Source organism: Vigna unguiculata, chromosome 10 (genome assembly GCF_004118075.2).
Source record: "Vigna unguiculata cultivar IT97K-499-35 chromosome 10, ASM411807v1, whole genome shotgun sequence".
Taxonomy (NCBI): domain Eukaryota; kingdom Viridiplantae; phylum Streptophyta; class Magnoliopsida; order Fabales; family Fabaceae; genus Vigna; species Vigna unguiculata.
In genome coordinates this window covers 39,834,774-39,853,186 of record NC_040288.1, presented here as the reverse complement: position 1 = coordinate 39,853,186, position 18,413 = coordinate 39,834,774, and the positions used below count along the sequence as shown (strand labels likewise).

The following is an 18,413-nucleotide window of genomic DNA, read 5'->3' as shown; positions in this document are numbered from 1 at the left end:
ATATATATATATATATATATATATATATTGTTTGTGTGTGTCTGTGTGATTTTTGAAAAGATAATATTAATTATTCTCGAATTAATATTTTGGATATAAAATTGTACAGTAATAATGTATAATTTAAACTAAAAATTGTCCTTTTAAGAGGAGATATTCTACTTAGATTGCGATCTAGAAAAGTAAGGCAACTTCATAAAGCAATGGAATCTTAAAATCAACGTGATGTCATTGTTCTACATTGAATTTATTGACGCTTTTGTCTTAATTTAACAATTTTTTATTGTAAAGAAAACGACCAAATGGAAGCATGTTAAATGCTCTAGGATTTTAATACCAAACAACATAAACACAATGACAAGGAACAAAACCAGCTGTTTTAAAATTAATCAAAGAATAGTATTTGTCTTAATTAACTGTTTAAATCAAGACCCTATAATTAATTTAATGTAAAGGTTCCTTAGTAGGCAGTTACACAATATGAAAATAAGAAAAAAGTAAAAGGTTTTTCTTTCATGAGTTAAAAATTAATTTCTGTTAATTTTTTTTAAATTAGCTTATATATAGATTAAGATAGTCTTTAATAGAAGTTTATTTCATTTTATTTATATTTTTTATATATATTAGTTGGCACTGAGAGATTATAAAACTAATTTTAACTATTAATGAATGATTAATCAATCCTTCACATCTAGAAACATGCCTCAATTATTATAATCAGACAACATTTTTGTTGGGTTTTTTTGATAGCCATAACAAAGGAAGCTGATTAAGTGTGTGTAGTTTCAAATAGTTTCATTTTTTTTTGTCTGTAGGCTCGCTTAATTTATATCAGATATTAAATTTTAATATACTGGAATTGGATTTTCTTTATAATAAATAATAATGGAGAATAAAAAATAAGAAACTATCCAAAATCTCTAAAAAAAACCACTATTTTTAAAATAATATATTTATTAATTTGACGTTTTATTATATTAAAAAATTATTTAAAATGTTAACGGTGTATTTCAATGCTCAGTAAAAAATCTCCGATTTTACGAAAAAAAAAAAACAAAGTTCAAGAACAGAATTCAGAACCCTCCTTGAGAAAGAGGAACAATGTATACAAAAACAAAATCGCCTTCAACCTGTTTGAACCTTTGCTACAGTTATGATTAAAGACTTGTGTTTTGTGTTTCGACAGAGCCCAAAATTCAGCCATTTTCTGCTTTGGGCCACGAACGAATGTGAAAGTCACAAAAAGTGTTTGCGTTACGATGGCGATTCTAGTGTGGGGACTCAAAACCTATGACATATATGTCAACTCATAAAACTGACACAACACAAAAGTGCAAGAACTAATGAAAACAAAGTCAAGCCAAATACAGCACAAAATCCATAACACAGTATCGTAAAATCAAAGCCATTTTGGTTCAAATGCTATAATCCTAAGACATAAACTAATCAGACTCTAAAGAAAAAAGCTAGTTAAACACAGTGAGCAGAAAAAGAAAACAGAAGCAAAAACTGAGCATGGAACCAGAAACGCTTGAGCCATGACTATGATGAGAAAGAGGCAATGGTGAGAAAGCTTGTGCAGGAACCGAAGCATTGGAGGGTGGAGACTTTAGAACTGAGCGTGGTGACATCACTTCCACCATCAATCTCTCCCCTTTCTGGCATTGATCTTCTGTTCCACTGATGAAGTAGAACACCCCAGGGCTGTCGAGAATCACTGTGGTGTTCCCATCATCAAAAGCACTGATGGGGTTGTTCGAATCACAGTGAAAATATTCCCATCTCTCCACATTCAAAACCGAGTCATTCTGGTACTCAAAAACTGCACAACACGACAACAGTTACACAATGTAGCAGTTTCTTTTAGACTAAGTTTTCGCTTTGAACATTATCGTATAAACAAATGAATGGTTTCAGAAATGTTACCTAACGAGTCACCAACTTGAAACCTGTTGGTTGAAGCCCATTGATTGTAAAATGCAGTGTCGTTGCGCGCAGGTTCATGCCAACCCGAGTCACCACCCACTTTGAATTCCCTAGCAGCAGCTATTTTGGCTGCGCCATTCATCACAGCCAACACAACACAGAGCACGCTCAAAAGGGAAGCCATGTTTGAGTTCATCTTAGTTTCCCACTCTGAAATGCAAGAATCAATGGTTGTAACCAAATGCAACATTTATTATATACATGCATGGACAAGTTGTGCTTTACGTGGGACAAGGTGACGGTTATTCAGCAGTTTTTATTTGAAGTGTTGGCAACAACGTGCGTGAAGTGTTGAGGAGTTTATGTTGGAATTACAGAATGTGTTGGAATTCTTATATAAATTATGAATAATTTTCTTTTATGTAATTTATTAAACTTTTATACGCGTCCGATATTTAGTTAATCCTAAATTCAGAATGTAGATTAGATTAGGTTCGAAGCTCTAGCTATGTTGCTGATGTGAGTTTTTAACAGCTCAAACTCGATTATCCAATTTTAATTTTAAAATCAGTCTGTCAAAGTTACAAGATTATCCGACTCCTTTGGGAAAGAAAACTGATTTGATACCCAGCATTGTCTATTACAATCGTATTGACATGTAATTCAATCACATAAGTGAGTGATAAAGACGATACAGTGTCTTCATAGCATACTAGAAATCATGAACACGAACACTGATGACAGAGTTTGAGAGTGAGAAGAAGAAAATTTTCAGTGTTGGGAGAGCCATATTACGTCTTGAACAGCAGATGCAGCGAGCAGAAAACAGCTTGTGAAAGTGAAGGCTATGGAGATGCCAACATGGTCACAAAACTTGTGCAGAGGCTTGCAAAAATTTGGCAGAGCCGTGTGCCTAATTCCTGTGCGATTCAGATTCGTCACCCCAGATGCAGCAGATCCAGCACTCATCAATGCATATGCAAATACCTGCAATTTTATCATTATGTCAAATTTTATGTTTATGAATTGATTTTGATCACATGAGAAACATTAAAAATATGCAGAGGTACATATACCTGATCCCCAGCAAAAATAAGCCATGCATGATTTCTGGAAGGAATCACAGAAGAATTCTTAAGAAATCTGGACATGCCAATGAGTAGTTGAAGCAAGGAATGAGCTGCAACAGCAGCAGAAACCCCAACAAGATATCTGTTCATCACAGTTTCACAACAAGATATCTGTTTATGACATGTTTTTGTAATACTCCAAAAAAAGTTATGCATTTCAACTTCAAGTTGTACACCACTATGTCACAGATTCAAAATAGGAAACCAAGATCATACACCATCATTACTGTAGGCAAAGGGACAAACAAACACAGAACAAAAAAAATGCAAAAGAAAGATTAAAATATAGAAAAAAAAGAGAAGAAATTCGATCACGGGTCTATTACTGTTCATTCAAATGTCATGAATTATGATATTCTGACTTCACAATCAAACCCCACCAAGGTCCCACTTTTTGCAGTCAATTTTGTCCGCAAGCCACAGTTTCAAGACAGTTCTTTTGCTGGCAATAAAAGAATACTCATACCAACCAATAAAATAAATTTTGAAAACCAAACTCTCAACAACTATGACATAGAAAATGAAGCAAAAGTTTATAATACGAATTTGATGCATTCATTAATGGTATCTTTGGTTTCATCCAAATATGATCCTAATCTAAATTCAACACTTGTGAAAACAAGCTGGTTCTTACACTCTATAGGTAGTTCAGAAACACACTTTGCACTGTTTTTTACTTCTCTCTCCAGAAAAATAGCGTAAAAGTAATTCCAAAAACCAAAAAAAAAAAAAAGCCTGTTTTTCATGAACCACACATCAAGAAAAGTAAAAAGAAAGAAGCATACACAGTAGCAATACTTGAATTAACAAAACAGAATACAAGGGTTGAATATACAGAGAGATATCACAGAAGCATTGACAGAAGAAAAAAAAATGGAAGAAGCTCACTCGTATGACTCAGAGAAAGACCACTTGGAGTGAAGAGGTAATTGAAAGCCATAAATAGTGACAGAACTGGATTCCTTAGCAGTGACCATGAGTGAGATTGAAGCAACAGAGGAAGCCATGCACAACCCTCTCAGAACCAGTTGCATAGCCTCCACCCTCCGGCGGCGGCGGGTCCTGGTGGCGGCTCCGACGAGGGGTCCGCTCATTGTGCCACTGGTCTCCAAAGCAGCCACCTTGGACTCCTGAAGGGTCTCCTCTGCTATTCTTTGCTCACTCACCATATTTCACCTTTTGCTCTGTTTTCCCCTGTTGTGCTCTGTTTTTGTCTTCTTCCAGAAAAAGAGAAAATGGTGCCTTTTAACACAGACCCTGATCAATGATTGTAATTGTGCAGTGTTTAGATAGGTGGGGCAGTGTGAATGAATGAGCTTTGGTTGTGAAGGTAAGTTAAAATGGATGCAGAAAAGAGAGATTCATGAAGAGAGAGAGAATGAGCAAATTTTGTGTGTTGCTGCAATGGGTTTTTTCTTATGATTTCTACTAATATATTATACTTAATAGATAATATAATATGAATGAGGAATGACATAACCCTTTCTTTTGTTTTTATTTTATTTTATTTTTTATTCACAGTCCTCTTTTGTTTGAAATAAAATAAACATGAGAAAGAAAGTTTTCGTTAGATTGAAGAATTTTTTAAAAGTTTACTGTTATTAAAAATGAATAAGAGAAGTATATTGTTATTCATATTTACTTTTTGCATTAATATCTTATATTAGTGTTTTACTTGTTAAAAGAATATTGTATAAATTACAAACGTTTAAAATATTACAAAAAAATATTCAGGATATTTATAATTTATTTCTATTTTATAATTTTGAGCCTTTACCTTATATAAAACCACAATTTTATATCTATTTTTTTCGAAGGAGTATTTTTTTGAAAAGGTAGACTGTAAATGATGTTTTTAAATTTATAATGATTTCATTGAAATAGTAAAATTATGTATTATTTTTAAGTTGTTATTTTCAACTATGTATTGATTCATGTGCAGTATAGTAAGATTGGAATTTAAAATAAACCTGGGTTTATTTTATCAGACACTACATTTTGCTATGGTTCAGATAATTAGCATATTATTTATCTACCATCTTGATTATTTTAGTTTTTTAAATCTTGAATTTGATTTTATGTATGTGCGAAAAAGAAAAGTTAAAACATGAACCTATCAAAAATTGAGTATTTTAAATTTGAATGAAATTAATTATTTGCATGCTAATTTGAAAAGGTGTGGATGAGATTTGTCATCTCCCTATTTAATTGTGTATTTTAGTTTAATATTTGAAGTCTCAAATCTATGTTTCATGTAGAAAAAAATGCAACTTAACGGGCTCTTTTGTATTTAGGGGTTCTTTTAAATTCAAATTTGTAAAAATAGGTCTTTTGAATATTTTTTTTTGTAAAATAGGGTCAAGTCGTCGTGGTGGAGGATGACATTAGAGGTGAAGTCGTCCTCCACCATGCCGGTTTCCTTTTCTTTATTCTAAAAAATGAAACCGTGCTCTGAGAAGCCGGTTTTCATTCACTTTAAAAGTAAAGTTATTCTTGAGCATGACGACTTCACTTTTTGTTTTTTTTTTTTAACGTTTAGCTTTATGTATATTTTTTAAATATATATTATTTAGTTTTTTTAAAATATTTGTCTACAGTAAAAATATAAAAAATAGTTTTAAAAAATTCTAAAATACTTGATCGTTAAATCTTAATACAAAATTAAAAAGATAAAATGATACAAATTAAAACATATTAAGAAAATCCTTCGATAATTATATTTGAATATTTAATTTGTTTAGGTTTATTTTATTTGTGGTTTAGTTAGTCTACTAACTATCAAGTATCATTTAATAAAACACTAAATTTGTAAAATCAAACGAAGAAGTAGAGAACGTTTTGACCAAATCGGAAGAAACTGGCAAAAAAATCGCCACTGAATGAAAGGAGGATGTCACTTTGTTTCTCTACTCTAAACAAATATTTAAAAAAAACTAAATAATATATAATTAAAATATATATATATATATATATATATATAAAACTGAATGTAAAAAGAAAAAAAACAAAAAAAAAACCAAAAAGTGAAGTCATCAGGCCCAAAGACGACTTCACTTTTAAAATAAATGGAAACCGGCTTCTGAGAGCACGATTTCACTTTTTGGAAAAAAGAAAAAAGAAATCGGCACGGTGGAGGACGACTTCACCTTTAATGTCGTCCTCCACCACGACGACTTAACTCTATTTTGCAAATAAAAATTCAACGGACCAATTTTTACAAATTTGAATTTAAAAGAACCCCTAAATACAAAAGAACCAAATTAATGTAAGTAATTTCAATTTAGAAGAGAAACATAAACACATGACTTGATATAATTTTACATTTAGTAAGGTGAGATTGATGATCATTACACAAATTCCAATGCAGAACAATACTTATATTAATGATTCTAAATCATATTTTACTAAAATTTCAAAAATATTGGACAAAGAAAAAAAAAAAGAAACCTTTCTATATTAGTTCAATTTTATAGCACTTGTTAACACCAGAAGATATCTTAAGCAAACATTCTAAGATTCTTCAGTTTATGTTTTGTAGATAAGATATAGATTATCAATCATGTGTTCTCAAAGGTTGTATTTTTGGTCATCACTGAAACAAAACAAAGAACCCAAAAGGGCCTAAACAAAGTCCAGATCTCAATGAAACACCTTATCAGAACACATGAGATACAAATGACAGATTTTTCTGGATTTTGGGGTGTTCTTTTCTTTGAAGTCACTTTAGTATATTGCATATTGATGGAGTTGGTTCCATTTTACATGAAACGAAACATGAATTTGATGGTGCATTCAGAACAATGTTGTATACTTGTCTGAACCATGGATTTTATTAGCAACCAGTAGCAGCATTTGCATCGACATGAGTAGCATGAGAAGAAGAAAAAAAGGAAACAAATTTAGTACTAGGATGTAATGTAATTAAAGCTTAAATCAAAAGGGTGCAGAAAGTGGCTCTTTGAATGAGTTTTCAGTGGCACAGGAGCATTGGCAATGGCAAGCTTTGTTGTTATCAGTGACAGACTCAGCTTTCTTCATGCAATCTGCAAGCTTCTCAGCTAGGTTTTCATTTTCTTCCATTTGCATCACTTTCTGTATTGGATGCATCAGCCCCTTCATTAAACAAAAAAAAAAAGAGAGTTAAATATCCATTACATCCCATTCAGGAAATTTTAAAATTGGTCTATTTCAAAATTTTGGATCAATTTAATCTTTCATCTTTCAAAATACGTAAATTTAGTCATTTTAATCAAATTTTGTTAAGTTTATTTGAAATTTCAAGCGCGTTTCATAATAATATTTAACTTAACATTAAAGAAAAAAAAAGTGTCAAACAGTATAAACAACTAAACACAATCCTCAAATGCGTACAAAACATCAAATAAACCTAACAAAATTTGATTAAAATGATTAAATACACATATTTCGAAAAATGAAAGACTAAATTGATCTAAAATTTTAAAATAGACTAATTTCAAAATTCACAGGAACAAAAAACATATTTAACCCAAAAAGACAATGTATATGAAAAATTTTTATTAGAGAAAATCCTTAAAATTGTAAGTTCATGTTATTATTACCTAAAATTTATCAAATTTGTTAAAGAGTTATTATAGATTAACAAAGTTTTTGACAAAGTTTCTTCTTCACGTAAAAAACATTATTTTATTATTTTATTTTAATTAAAAAATAAAAATTTAATCTGTTTTAATTTTATTTTTAAAAATTTTGTTAAATTTGTCAAAAGTGTTTTTTGTCGAGAGGTAATTTTTCTTTTCTTAAATCATTGAGATGAAAATGATATTTTAAGAACAAAATTTTAGACAACAACTTTTACAATGTGACATCTTTCCTATAGCTCTTTGATCAATGTGGATTTTGAGAAAATAAATTGTAGGAAAATAATTTTTTGATTAATAAATTTTAACATCTTTCTTTTACATTTTAGGTGTTATTTTTAAGTGATTTTTTATTTTTTTTTCTTATTTTTAATATTTAAAAACTATTTAGAAGATAACACCTCGTATTATAAAAGAAAGTTGTCAAAATTTAGTAATCAAAATATTATTATCCTAAATTGTAATATCAAATTAACACAGATAATGTAAATATCTTAATTTTTGTCAAAAATTTGGTTGTTAGAATATAATTTTTTTTTTTGAAAGAAAGAAAAACTAATAAGATTTAGAAAAGAAAAAAAAGAAAAACCTCAAATGAGACAAACACTAAAGACTTGTAAAACTTATAATCTATTTAATGGAAGATTAATATGTTAAGTAATAATAAATGGTTTTTTCAGAAAAAGTAAATATATTTAATGTTTTTCATATGTTGCAACAGGGCAACAACTTTATTTGTATTTATTAATGATGTGAAGAACAGATGAACAGTTAATGTTCATGTATTTATCAGAAATGTGTGTATTAAATAGAAGAACATTAATTGGGAGGTGTTTCCGTAGTAACCATTTATAGAACTTCATACACCTCAATAATTTTATACTTACGATGAAATTTTAAAACAAAAAACAGTAGAAAATAGAATAAACACATGCATATGATTGAATGAATCATAAGGGGCAAGGCACAGAGTAATTGCATGCTTAAAGCCATTGTTTCTGTATTCTGTTATGATGAAAGAAGAAGTGGTACTGTTGAGGTAAACTCTCTGAAACTCTGATCTTTTCCTTCATAACTTGAAGATTGTGCAGGTTGATGAATTTAAAATCTTCTTATTAACACAACAAAATAAAATGTTTATATATTTATCATCCAAAAATGACTTAGGTTAGGAAATCATACCTCAATGAATAGAGCTGATGCGTCACATGGTTCCAACTTCTGAACTACCTCTGCAGCTACTTCCTGCAAAAATCAGCAACCATTGATAGGGTATGTAAATGTAAATATATATATATATATATATATATATGTATATGTATTTGTATATGTATATGTATATGTGTATATATGTACCCTGGCTTGTGTGAGCTGCACTTGATTGAGTGTTCTAGGTTCCAGCTCAATGGGGCAACAGGTGTTTGCCATAAGTCCTGAATGAAGAAAAGCTGATGCAAGATGTGTTCTCCACTGTGAAAAATTTGATGAGTAGCAATAGCAATTGCATTCCATCAGCTGAAGTAATGTGTGTTAACTTAGGTTGTTGATTGGTTAAGCGATATATAACCAATGAGAAGCATGATATTTTTGAACACATTCACGGGGTCTTTGTGTCATGTGAAGGAGTTTGTGGCCAATATTGAGGAGAACATTTTCCAAATCCCGTGGTTCAGTTGAGAACAAAGTTACACCTTCTTTATTACTTGTGACTGCAATGCTCTTATCAATCATTTTTTTCAGTCAAGTTCTCTGTTTACAGAGTCTAACGTTGACATTGGCTGCAGAAAAAGAAGCAAAGGGAAAAGGGTTCACATGCACCTCACACTTTTGATCCTCACTTTTCTTGAGATTTGGTGATTTATAGGTTTTTTTTTTTGCCAGGTATGTCACTTTCTCTGTTCATTACATATTATTTGAAGAAACAAAACTGTAGTCACAAGCTGCTTATTCCATTTGATTAGACTACTCATGAGGTTTAATGAATTCTCCATCATATATAAAATACATAGTAAAAGATGCACCATTGGGCTTATCAAAAGTTGCACTATTGAAGAAAACAAATTGGACTTGTTTTTATAAGGTATAAATACACGTTTGGTACCCAAACTTTTTCGGAAAATTTAATGTGGTACCCGAACTTTAGGAATGTTCAATTTGGTACCCCAATTTTCTAAAGAGGTTCAATTTGGTCCTCTCCGTTAAGTTGGAATTAACACCGTGTCCGTACAGGACACGTGTCAAGCCATGAAATTTCTTTTTTTTTTTAATTTTTTTTTCAGAAAAATTAATTTTTTTTTCAAAAAATTTAAAAAACTGCCACGTGTCAGTTTATCATCGTGCCACGTGGCAGCTTACAAGCATGACACGTGGCAGTGTAATAATTGTTTTCAATTTAGTACCCCAATTTAAATTTTTTGTTCAATTTAGTACCCAAATGTTTTAAAATGATCCAATTTCGTCCTTTCCTATTTGAGACCAAATTAGTAAATAAGCTTAATTATAATTTATATAAACATGTTAAAATAATTGTTTTGAATTTATACATCAAATCACTACACCTAAATATTCAAATTATTTTATTTTTTACAAGTGTAAAAAATTTCATGTATAAAAAATTACAAAGTTTAAAATGAAAAAAATAAAATAATTTAAGTATTTATTTGAAATGATTTGATGTATATATATTAGAAAAATTTATTGTAACATGTATATATAGGTTGTAATTAAGCTTATTTACTAATTTGGTCTCAAATGGAAGATGACAAAATTTAATGATTTTAAAAAATTGGGGTACTAAATTAAACCAAAAATTTAAATTGGGGTAGTAAATTGAAAACAACTATTACACTGCCACGTGTCATGCTTGTAAGCTGTCACGTGGCACGATGATAAACTGACACGTGATAGTTTTTTTAAATTTTTTGAAAAAAAAATTAAAAAAAAATAAAAATTTCATGGCTTGACACGTGTCCTGTACGGACACGGTGTTAACTCCAACTTAACGGAGATGACCAAATTGAACCTCTTTAGAAGATTGGGGTACCAAATTGAACATTCCTAAAGTTTGGATACCACATTGAACTTTCCGAAAAAGTTTGGGTACCAAATGTGTATTTATACCTTTTTATAATTATATTTAATTGGACAAATAGGATTAGATATGCTTTTACCTCCTAAACTTTCAACTAAAATTATATTTAATTTCTCTGATAAACTTTGTACCGATTTTATTTCACATGAACGAATGTATTACGTCTTAAATATTCAATAACATTAATTAAACAGTTTATGGTTGCACAGTTAATTAAAATCGAACATCCACGTGATTATCAATTTTAATACATAATACAACACCCTTTGTCATATTATAAATTGTTTTGTGTCATCGGTGAATATGTTATATCAAAATTCTCACATTGATTATAAATAAGACGAATTTGTAGTATATATATGGATATAAATCTTATCTTATAAACCGATTCTATGAGATTGAATTAGGTTTAAAATTTAATTCTCAATACATTATACATTCATTTATAAAATATGAAAATGACATTGGTAAAAAAATTAGTAACAAGGACGAGATGTGATTTCGGTTAAAGTTTATGAACTAAAAATATGATTCATTTTCTTTTTCTTATAAGAGATTGATATTTAGTTGAGTGTCCTAGGAGTGTGTATAGTTTCGTGTCACATTGATGGAGAATTTATTTTCCAACATATGTTAGGTTTAAAGAGGAAGAGGTTAACTGGGGATACAATATCAATGAGACCCAAGTCCAACCACATAAGATATTGATACCACTTTCAACCTAAAACTTTAAGGCATCGGATTTATGAGTCTTCATCCTTATATAGTACTCAACTTCCTCATTTATATTCAATGTAAGACTTAGACTCACACTTGAATTTTCAACAAATCAATATATGTTTTGTTTTAAAATTAATTTAGAAATCACGTATAATATTAGCTTCTTTGTTGATGAAATTGATTAAGCTAGACCAAACACACACTAGGTTTCATAACTTCACCGTAAAGAATGTGAAAGAGTGAAAATTATGTTAAATAGTTAGGCATGGCCCAAAGATTGGTGTAGGATGATTTTGATGATAGAGATTTGGACCAAGTCTTGATTGTGGGAGTAAGACTATGATTTTGGAAGCAGAGTGATGAAAAGATTGATGTTTTGATATTTTGATTTGGAAATGTATGATAGTAGATAGAGAAAAGTGTTATTATATATATAGTTTTGCAATATACGGCACTGATCACGCATAGTGTAAGTTCGATTTGTGTGAAGTTGATATTATAATAAAGTTCGCCAGTTAGCAAAGTCACACAAATGGAATAGAAAATCCTATGCATGCACGTGAAGAAGGGAACCTTTATTTTGACCTACTCGTCTTTCATATTATAATGCCACTACTACTCTTTCATGAAACATTCTTTAGTAGTTTTTTTTTTTTTTCCTTTTTTGCTATGGAAAGTTGTGGTTTAATTTAGTTATATACGACTTTTAAATTACTCAAATAAAGTAAATATTAGTTTGAAAATAGTTCTCAATTGTATATGTTATCTAGAGTTGAGTTATTATAGTAGAGGTGAGAATGAGCTTGAAATAATTGATATTAGTAGTGTCCACTTCCCTAATGCCACGTGAGACAACCTTATAAATAGGAATAATGAGGGTGGTACGAATATAATTATTTTATTTCTATCATTTATCTTTATTCTCATCTTTATGTCATACGGTAAAAATTTTATCTTTTTTTCTTTTTTATCTTGGAGAATGAATATACTTGTATGTATGTTTATATTACTTTTTATTATTTTAAATATTAATTCAATATTTTTATAAAAAATAAAAATTACAATCAAAATATAATGTTATTAAAAGAAAACTATAATTATATAAATTTATACAACAACATGAAATAACAATTAAATACATAAAAAGTGGTAAGAAAGTTGGTGTTATATATTGATATTGTTTTGGAAGAAACATTGAAAGCCTAATATATATGTATAGCACACAACTTTTCCAGGAAGCCATAATGTTGCTTCTTAGCTTTGTTTATCACCTAACGACAATGACTCGGCAATCATCCTATATACATATAAACCCTTCTCTTCTCCTATATATAACAACTTCAAATCCTTCTCCAAAACACATCAACCTTAAATTACATATATTTTAATAATTTATATAAAAATCTATCTATCTTTTATACATATATATTATGGTTGCATTAGCATTGGTGAGTGGAAGAATGCAAAATGATAAAATTGTAGGGTAAATGAAGAGCAAGGAAGTGTGAAATCCTAGGAGATATCTAAATAAACAATGTAGTTACTTGGTTCCATGTGTGAAGTTGTCCAAGGTTCTTCTCCCTTTGGTGGATTGAAAATTTACCAAAAGAGGTAACTAAGATAGCAATAATTTAAGGAGGCAAAAGGGGAGTGGGGACAAGAACAAAGAACCCATTATCAACATCCATCATCTTCTTTACACACACACATGAAAAGATCCCTTCACAAAGGACCATGCATGCAGCAAAGCCATGCCATTTCCTCCATTTTTTGGATATATTATTCATCATTCTATAATGCCAACACCAACAGAACCACAAAGTAACACTCACACACGTCACATACACCATGTGCTTTGTTTCATCACCCACATGCTTCTATTCTCTCTCTCTCTCTTATTAACCATCATCATCACACTCTTACAATTTCAACTTAAACTTAATTCCACACTCAACTTTTGTTCCACATCCTATATCAACCAGAGATCATACAAGTTTACTGTATATAAGAAGATGCAAATTATATCTTACAAGCTGATTTTGTAAAGTTAAGTTAGATTTAAAGTACATTTTTTAAGATGATATCAAATTCAATTAAACATTGTAACATAATTTGTTATTTGTTGAACCTATTGTTGGAAGTCTCACATCGATTAGAGATAAGGCCAATTCACAATATATAAGTGGGTGCAATCCTCACCTTACAAGCCGGTTTTGTGGATAGTATCAAAATCAGGTTAGAACTTAAAGATAAATATACCTCGACGTGAAATGATGTGTTGGAAGTCTCACAACTAAACTATATAAATTAGTAGTATTCATCGTAAACAAATACACTTTGGTATGTAAAAAGAGTATTAATTTGTGAGTATGAGATGAAAGATATGATAAAAGAAAGAAAAGGTCATTGATTGTAAGCTAAATGTTTGGAATATATTAGTATTGTTATGTGATACCGACATTGGCTACGCATCAATGTGTACATACACTGTACTTTCTGTGTACTCTTTCTTCAAAATATCGTCACTTTCTGAAAAGCTGAAGAAATATTTATATATATTTATATGCATTTCATTTTATGAAAAGATCTCCCTTTAATTCCCCTTTTTCTTTTTTCAAAGGAAAACTCTTTTGATGAGGAATAGTATAAGAAAATTGTAAACTTTTGTCTTCTACCCACCACATTTAAACCTCTTGTACCCAATAATAAGCTAGTCTAAAACATCATGTAATTTTAATACATTTAATTAAGTTATTTTAAAATATATATATTTTATTGATTATTTAAATTTTTTATATCTAGTAATTGAGTTTTTAGATTTTGATATTAATCGGTGTTATTATTTTTACTTTGTATGTATATTGTCATTGCTTTCATATTTCCTTATCAAAAATCAATTTATAAATTTAAGTATTTTTAATTTAATATTTATTAAGTGACATATTTATTGTCTTCAATAGAATATTCTTAAATAATGAAACAATTGGAGTCCTAAAATTTTAATTAACTTTATGAAAAATGAAATTATTTTACTTTATAAATTAAATATTGGAAGAAAAATAAAAGTAAACCGTTATAGCATCCCAATAATTGATGTCAAATACTCTAAAAATATTTTAAACACAATAGAATGAAATTTATAGTACTAACTCGATTGAAAATAATGAAATTTATAATAAAATTAAATTTTAATTAAGTTAATTTTATTTTTTCACATAAAGACATGTAAGTAACAACAATACAAAATAGCAACTACATTACCTTAATTAAAAATAGCAAAACATTTTAATGTAAGATATTCAATTGAAAAATACAAAAGTCTTAGGTATTAAATAGAACTTTTTTTATATAAAAATTCAATTAAAAATATTTAATTCTATAAAAAATTTGAAACTTAATTAAGTTTATATTACATTAATAAGTTATTTTGATTTATATTTTAACCTATAAATTTTCTTTTTCTAGCTTAATCCATAGATCTTTTCATTACCGGCTAAAAGCACAGTAATAATGAATGTGATTGCAGTATAAAAATTGTTTTCCATATTCTCGTAAGTCTTACAATTTTAAAGGAGAAGTAAGAAAGTGACTACCATATACATCGATCAATATAGCATAATTACTTCTCATATCTCATATCTCTTATATTTTTGTAACACACATAATGCTTCTCATAAAGGAATTCATGATTAGTTAGTTTCTATGGAAGATTTTCATACTTATAATAAACAAGAAGAATGCATTGATCGAGAGAAGCTAATAAGATTATTTTTATCGACAAATATTAATTTTTAGTATTATATTACTAACATTATAAAGAAAAAAAATTAATAATTAAATTTTGACAACTTTTCTTACGATATGAGTTTGTAAAATTTGGATTCTTGTTGTATTTTTTCTGTATTAACCTTCTACTGTGTCTTTAAAATACATTCATGAACACTTATTTTGATGTTTTAAAATATATTAAAAAATTAAAATACCAACATCAGTAAAAATATAGCATAAAACAACACCAATAAAACTAATAGAAAAGCTGAATTTGATATTCTAAGTGATTTTTCATTTTTGCATCTTCTTGTATTCCAAAACTACTTAGAAAATATCATTTTAGATCATAAAGAAAAGTCGTCAAAATTTGGTTGTTAAAATATTATTGTCTTATCATTAAATCAAACTTATAACACTTTATGAAATTGAAGTTAGAATTCTTTTTCCTCTTTCCCGATCAAATCATGTTTATAAGTCTTGAATTAGATAAAAGATAATAATATTATGATTACTATTTTTTTACTCTTATTTTTTTGACTCTTATCTTTTATTTTCTAATGTAATTTAATATAAATTATTGATTAATATATACTATGTGACTTATACTACTGAACTGCATAAAAGATAAAGTATTACTATCTGACTTATACTACTGAACTGCATAAAAAATAAAGTATGTAAGTTAAAAAATGAGAATTATATTATAATTTTTGTTAGATAAAAGAGACGGTGAAAATGAGAAAATTGAGGCGTGAATAGTATGAGTGGGGATAATAAGAGAGTGGAGCCCATGGGAAGGGGAAATGTCTAGAATTGGGTGGACAGTTATATCAGTCCTCAATGTGTACCTAATTCTTTGTTTATTTAACAATTCCTCACAACTCAACTCACATGACTGTGCTCAACCCATTTCTTCTTTTTCATTTTTTCATTATCATTAATATTATTTTGGGCCTCCCACCACGTTCCTCTCATTATTTCTCTCATTCCTTTTCTCCCTTTCCTTTAACGCACTTCCATGTACATGCTACGTACACAGGACGATGCACAACTGGCCACACCCCCTAAGCCTCAATCAAATCTTCCATTTTCATTACTTCACTGAAATCCATGCAATCATCCCCACCACTTTCCATCCTTCGCCGTAAAAATCCCTCAACTTCTCATTGCTCAACACTTGTCTCTTCCAATACATATCCCTTTCTCAACACTTCACTACATATCAACACTTTGTTTCTTTCATTATTACCAATTCACCAAATTAAGCAACCGCATCTTTTGTTATTGCCAATCCCATGCTTTGTAAGAAATCTAGGTTTCATATATACTTTGGAAAAGTGTTGTCCCGTTTTATTTTTTTTGTTCTATATTATTCCTGATTCGATAAAAACACTTTTTATTGCACACAAATTTAATTTACTATGGTTAGATATCAGTAAATAAATAGAAACAAAAGATGGGGAAGTTTGACGCTGACCACACCAATTAAATGCTATCCGGATACTGTGCAAATCCTTCTGTCCATTTTTTTTCTCATGGACTTTTATTTGAAATGAAAGTAAATTTTTGATTATGAATTTTCTAAATGGGGAAAAGGTAAAAAAGAAAACAAGGGAATAGTGGATTCTACAAGCGCTGTTTTTATCCCCTCCCATGATTCTATTGCTTTTTTTTTTCTTTTCTGACTATATCTACCATAAAGGAAAAAGAGAAAATGGGAAAAAAGCTAAGAATTCAAATTTATAAGACAAAATTTTTCAGATAAGATAAAAGGGAAAGAGAGTGCTGAAGCTGACGATATAGTTTAAACCGAGACCTGCACCCTAAATTAAAATTAAAATTAAAAAGGAAGAGACTAAATAACGTGTCTAAAATCTGGCCCACAGTGCTGATGGTGATGATGATGGATCAAGAACTCGTCTCCACCGTTGGATACGCCGAAAATTGAACTCTGACTCATCAATTGCTGATGCTGCTGTCGATGCATCTCCTTCTGCCGCCTCAGCTCCAAAACCTTCCGATGCGAATTCGAATGCTTCGTCGACACGAATGTCGGGCTCGCCGCCGGCCGGTACTCTGGAACCAGCCGCCCGGACTTGAACCTCACGCCGCACGCGTTGCACAGCGTCTTCGGTCCCATCGGTCCCGTCCGCCACTGCGGCGTCTTCTCCGCGCCGCAGTGCAGGCATTTCCTTCCGGAACACTCCGCATTCGTTCCCTCTCTCTTCTTCACCGGTGAAGCCTTCGTCTGCGGCAGCCTCTCTTGCTCCGGCGCCACTAGGTGAAGCAGGCGTGTGGACCAGTCCCCCGGCGCTGCGCGTGAGCGCTTGCTGCGCGCCTTCCCCGGGAGAGGCGTCTCCGTGTGGAGAAAAGGTGCGTTTCGAGCGGTTTCGTCGGAAGCGAACGGCGGCAGCGTGTCGGTGGAGGATGAGGACTCTGGCGTCTGCGGTTTCGCGCCAATGGCAGTGGACGCAGCGCCGCCGGAAAGTAGCTGCAGCGTTTTCAACTCCTCCTCGGCGGAGAACGAGTCCTCGACGAAGTTCGAGAGCCATTCCAGCTCCGCCATATCATCGTACTGTCACGAAATCACGCGAAGAGAAAACTCAATTTCAAAAACAACGAACAAATTTAATTTAAACTAACTCGAATTATCACAATTATCTGTTTACTCCATCATCCCGTGGTCAAGCTCGGGGAATTACTTACCGGAACGCAGAGTTCTCCGGAGAATTGAGGATCGCCGGCGTATCCGCGAGGGACAATGGCTGCTGCGAAGCGGTTGTCGCTGCCGGAAATTGAGGAGTTGCAGCTGTCAACAGCAGTGACGGTGGAGGAGTCGGTGGAGTTCCCGGCTACATTGTCGAAGAAACCGTCGGACATAATGGCGTCGGCGTGGGAGAAGTCGAGGAGGTCGTCAATGGCGAAAGGCTCACCGATTTTCTGGTCTGCGTGGCGCTTCTCCGGCTGAGAGAATTGGTCAGCTCCTCCGGTGGCAAAATAGCCTCCGACGAAGTATTCCGGCGCTTCCATATAGATAGTGTTTTAGTGGGAGAAAGTCAGAGAGAGAGAGAGAGAGAAAGAGAAAGAGTAGTTGGTGTTTGTTTTAAAGAGAGGGAACGCACCGTTTTGACAGGAGATCGATCCGTTTGGTGTGTC

The 18,413-nt window shown here is 31.1% G+C and overlaps 4 protein-coding genes across 4 annotated transcripts; all 4 read right to left on the bottom strand.

Moving 5' to 3' along the window:
• Positions 1–1,394: 1,394 nt before the first annotated feature.
• On the bottom strand, positions 1,395–2,376 carry LOC114166188 (early nodulin-like protein 1). Its single transcript, XM_028050871.1, has 2 exons — positions 1,927–2,376; positions 1,395–1,822 (listed from the first exon to the last, which is right to left on the bottom strand). Exons 1-2 carry the CDS (start codon positions 2,174–2,176, stop codon positions 1,467–1,469), a joined length of 606 nt encoding a protein of 201 aa, XP_027906672.1. The 5' UTR covers positions 2,177–2,376; the 3' UTR covers positions 1,395–1,466.
• A 151-nt stretch (positions 2,377–2,527) lies between these two features.
• Positions 2,528–4,466, bottom strand: LOC114166187 (CASP-like protein 3A1). The gene is made up of 3 exons (XM_028050870.1): positions 3,945–4,466; positions 3,003–3,138; positions 2,528–2,913 (listed from the first exon to the last, which is right to left on the bottom strand). The coding sequence occupies exons 1-3, from the start codon at positions 4,223–4,225 to the stop codon at positions 2,698–2,700; spliced, it is 633 nt and encodes a 210-aa protein (XP_027906671.1). The 5' UTR covers positions 4,226–4,466; the 3' UTR covers positions 2,528–2,697.
• Positions 4,467–6,624: 2,158 nt separating this feature from the next.
• LOC114166189 lies at positions 6,625–9,475 on the bottom strand. Its single transcript, XM_028050872.1, has 3 exons — positions 9,032–9,475; positions 8,858–8,920; positions 6,625–7,169 (listed from the first exon to the last, which is right to left on the bottom strand). Exons 1-3 carry the CDS (start codon positions 9,185–9,187, stop codon positions 6,990–6,992), a joined length of 399 nt encoding a protein of 132 aa, XP_027906673.1. The 5' UTR covers positions 9,188–9,475; the 3' UTR covers positions 6,625–6,989.
• Positions 9,476–16,758: 7,283 nt separating this feature from the next.
• Positions 16,759–18,413, bottom strand: LOC114166146 (GATA transcription factor 9-like). The gene is made up of 2 exons (XM_028050816.1): positions 17,964–18,413; positions 16,759–17,832 (listed from the first exon to the last, which is right to left on the bottom strand). Exons 1-2 carry the CDS (start codon positions 18,285–18,287, stop codon positions 17,113–17,115), a joined length of 1,044 nt encoding a protein of 347 aa, XP_027906617.1. The 5' UTR covers positions 18,288–18,413; the 3' UTR covers positions 16,759–17,112.

What these genes read in the sequence shown, in the direction of transcription:
- LOC114166188 (XM_028050871.1), bottom strand. Translation starts at nt 2,176, where the DNA reads ATGTTGCATTTGGTTACAACCATTGATTCTTGCATTTCAGAGTGGGAA. An exon ending in TCAAGTTGGTGACTCGTTAG is followed by an intron (nt 1,823 to 1,926) that starts GTAACATTTCTG and finishes CGTGTTGTGCAG; the next exon opens with TTTTTGAGTACCAGAATGAC.
- LOC114166187 (XM_028050870.1), bottom strand. Translation starts at nt 4,225, where the DNA reads ATGGTGAGTGAGCAAAGAATAGCAGAGGAGACCCTTCAGGAGTCCAAG. An exon ending in TCTTTCTCTGAGTCATACGA is followed by an intron (nt 3,139 to 3,944) that starts GTGAGCTTCTTC and finishes TGTGATGAACAG; the next exon opens with ATATCTTGTTGGGGTTTCTG. An exon ending in TTATTTTTGCTGGGGATCAG is followed by an intron (nt 2,914 to 3,002) that starts GTATATGTACCT and finishes ATAAAATTGCAG; the next exon opens with GTATTTGCATATGCATTGAT.
- LOC114166189 (XM_028050872.1), bottom strand. Translation starts at nt 9,187, where the DNA reads ATGGAATGCAATTGCTATTGCTACTCATCAAATTTTTCACAGTGGAGA. An exon ending in TGCAGCTCACACAAGCCAGG is followed by an intron (nt 8,921 to 9,031) that starts GTACATATATAC and finishes TGATTTTTGCAG; the next exon opens with GAAGTAGCTGCAGAGGTAGT. An exon ending in CATCAGCTCTATTCATTGAG is followed by an intron (nt 7,170 to 8,857) that starts GTATGATTTCCT and finishes TGTTTAATGAAG; the next exon opens with GGGCTGATGCATCCAATACA.
- LOC114166146 (XM_028050816.1), bottom strand. Translation starts at nt 18,287, where the DNA reads ATGGAAGCGCCGGAATACTTCGTCGGAGGCTATTTTGCCACCGGAGGA. An exon ending in CCGGAGAACTCTGCGTTCCG is followed by an intron (nt 17,833 to 17,963) that starts GTAAGTAATTCC and finishes ATTTCGTGACAG; the next exon opens with TACGATGATATGGCGGAGCT.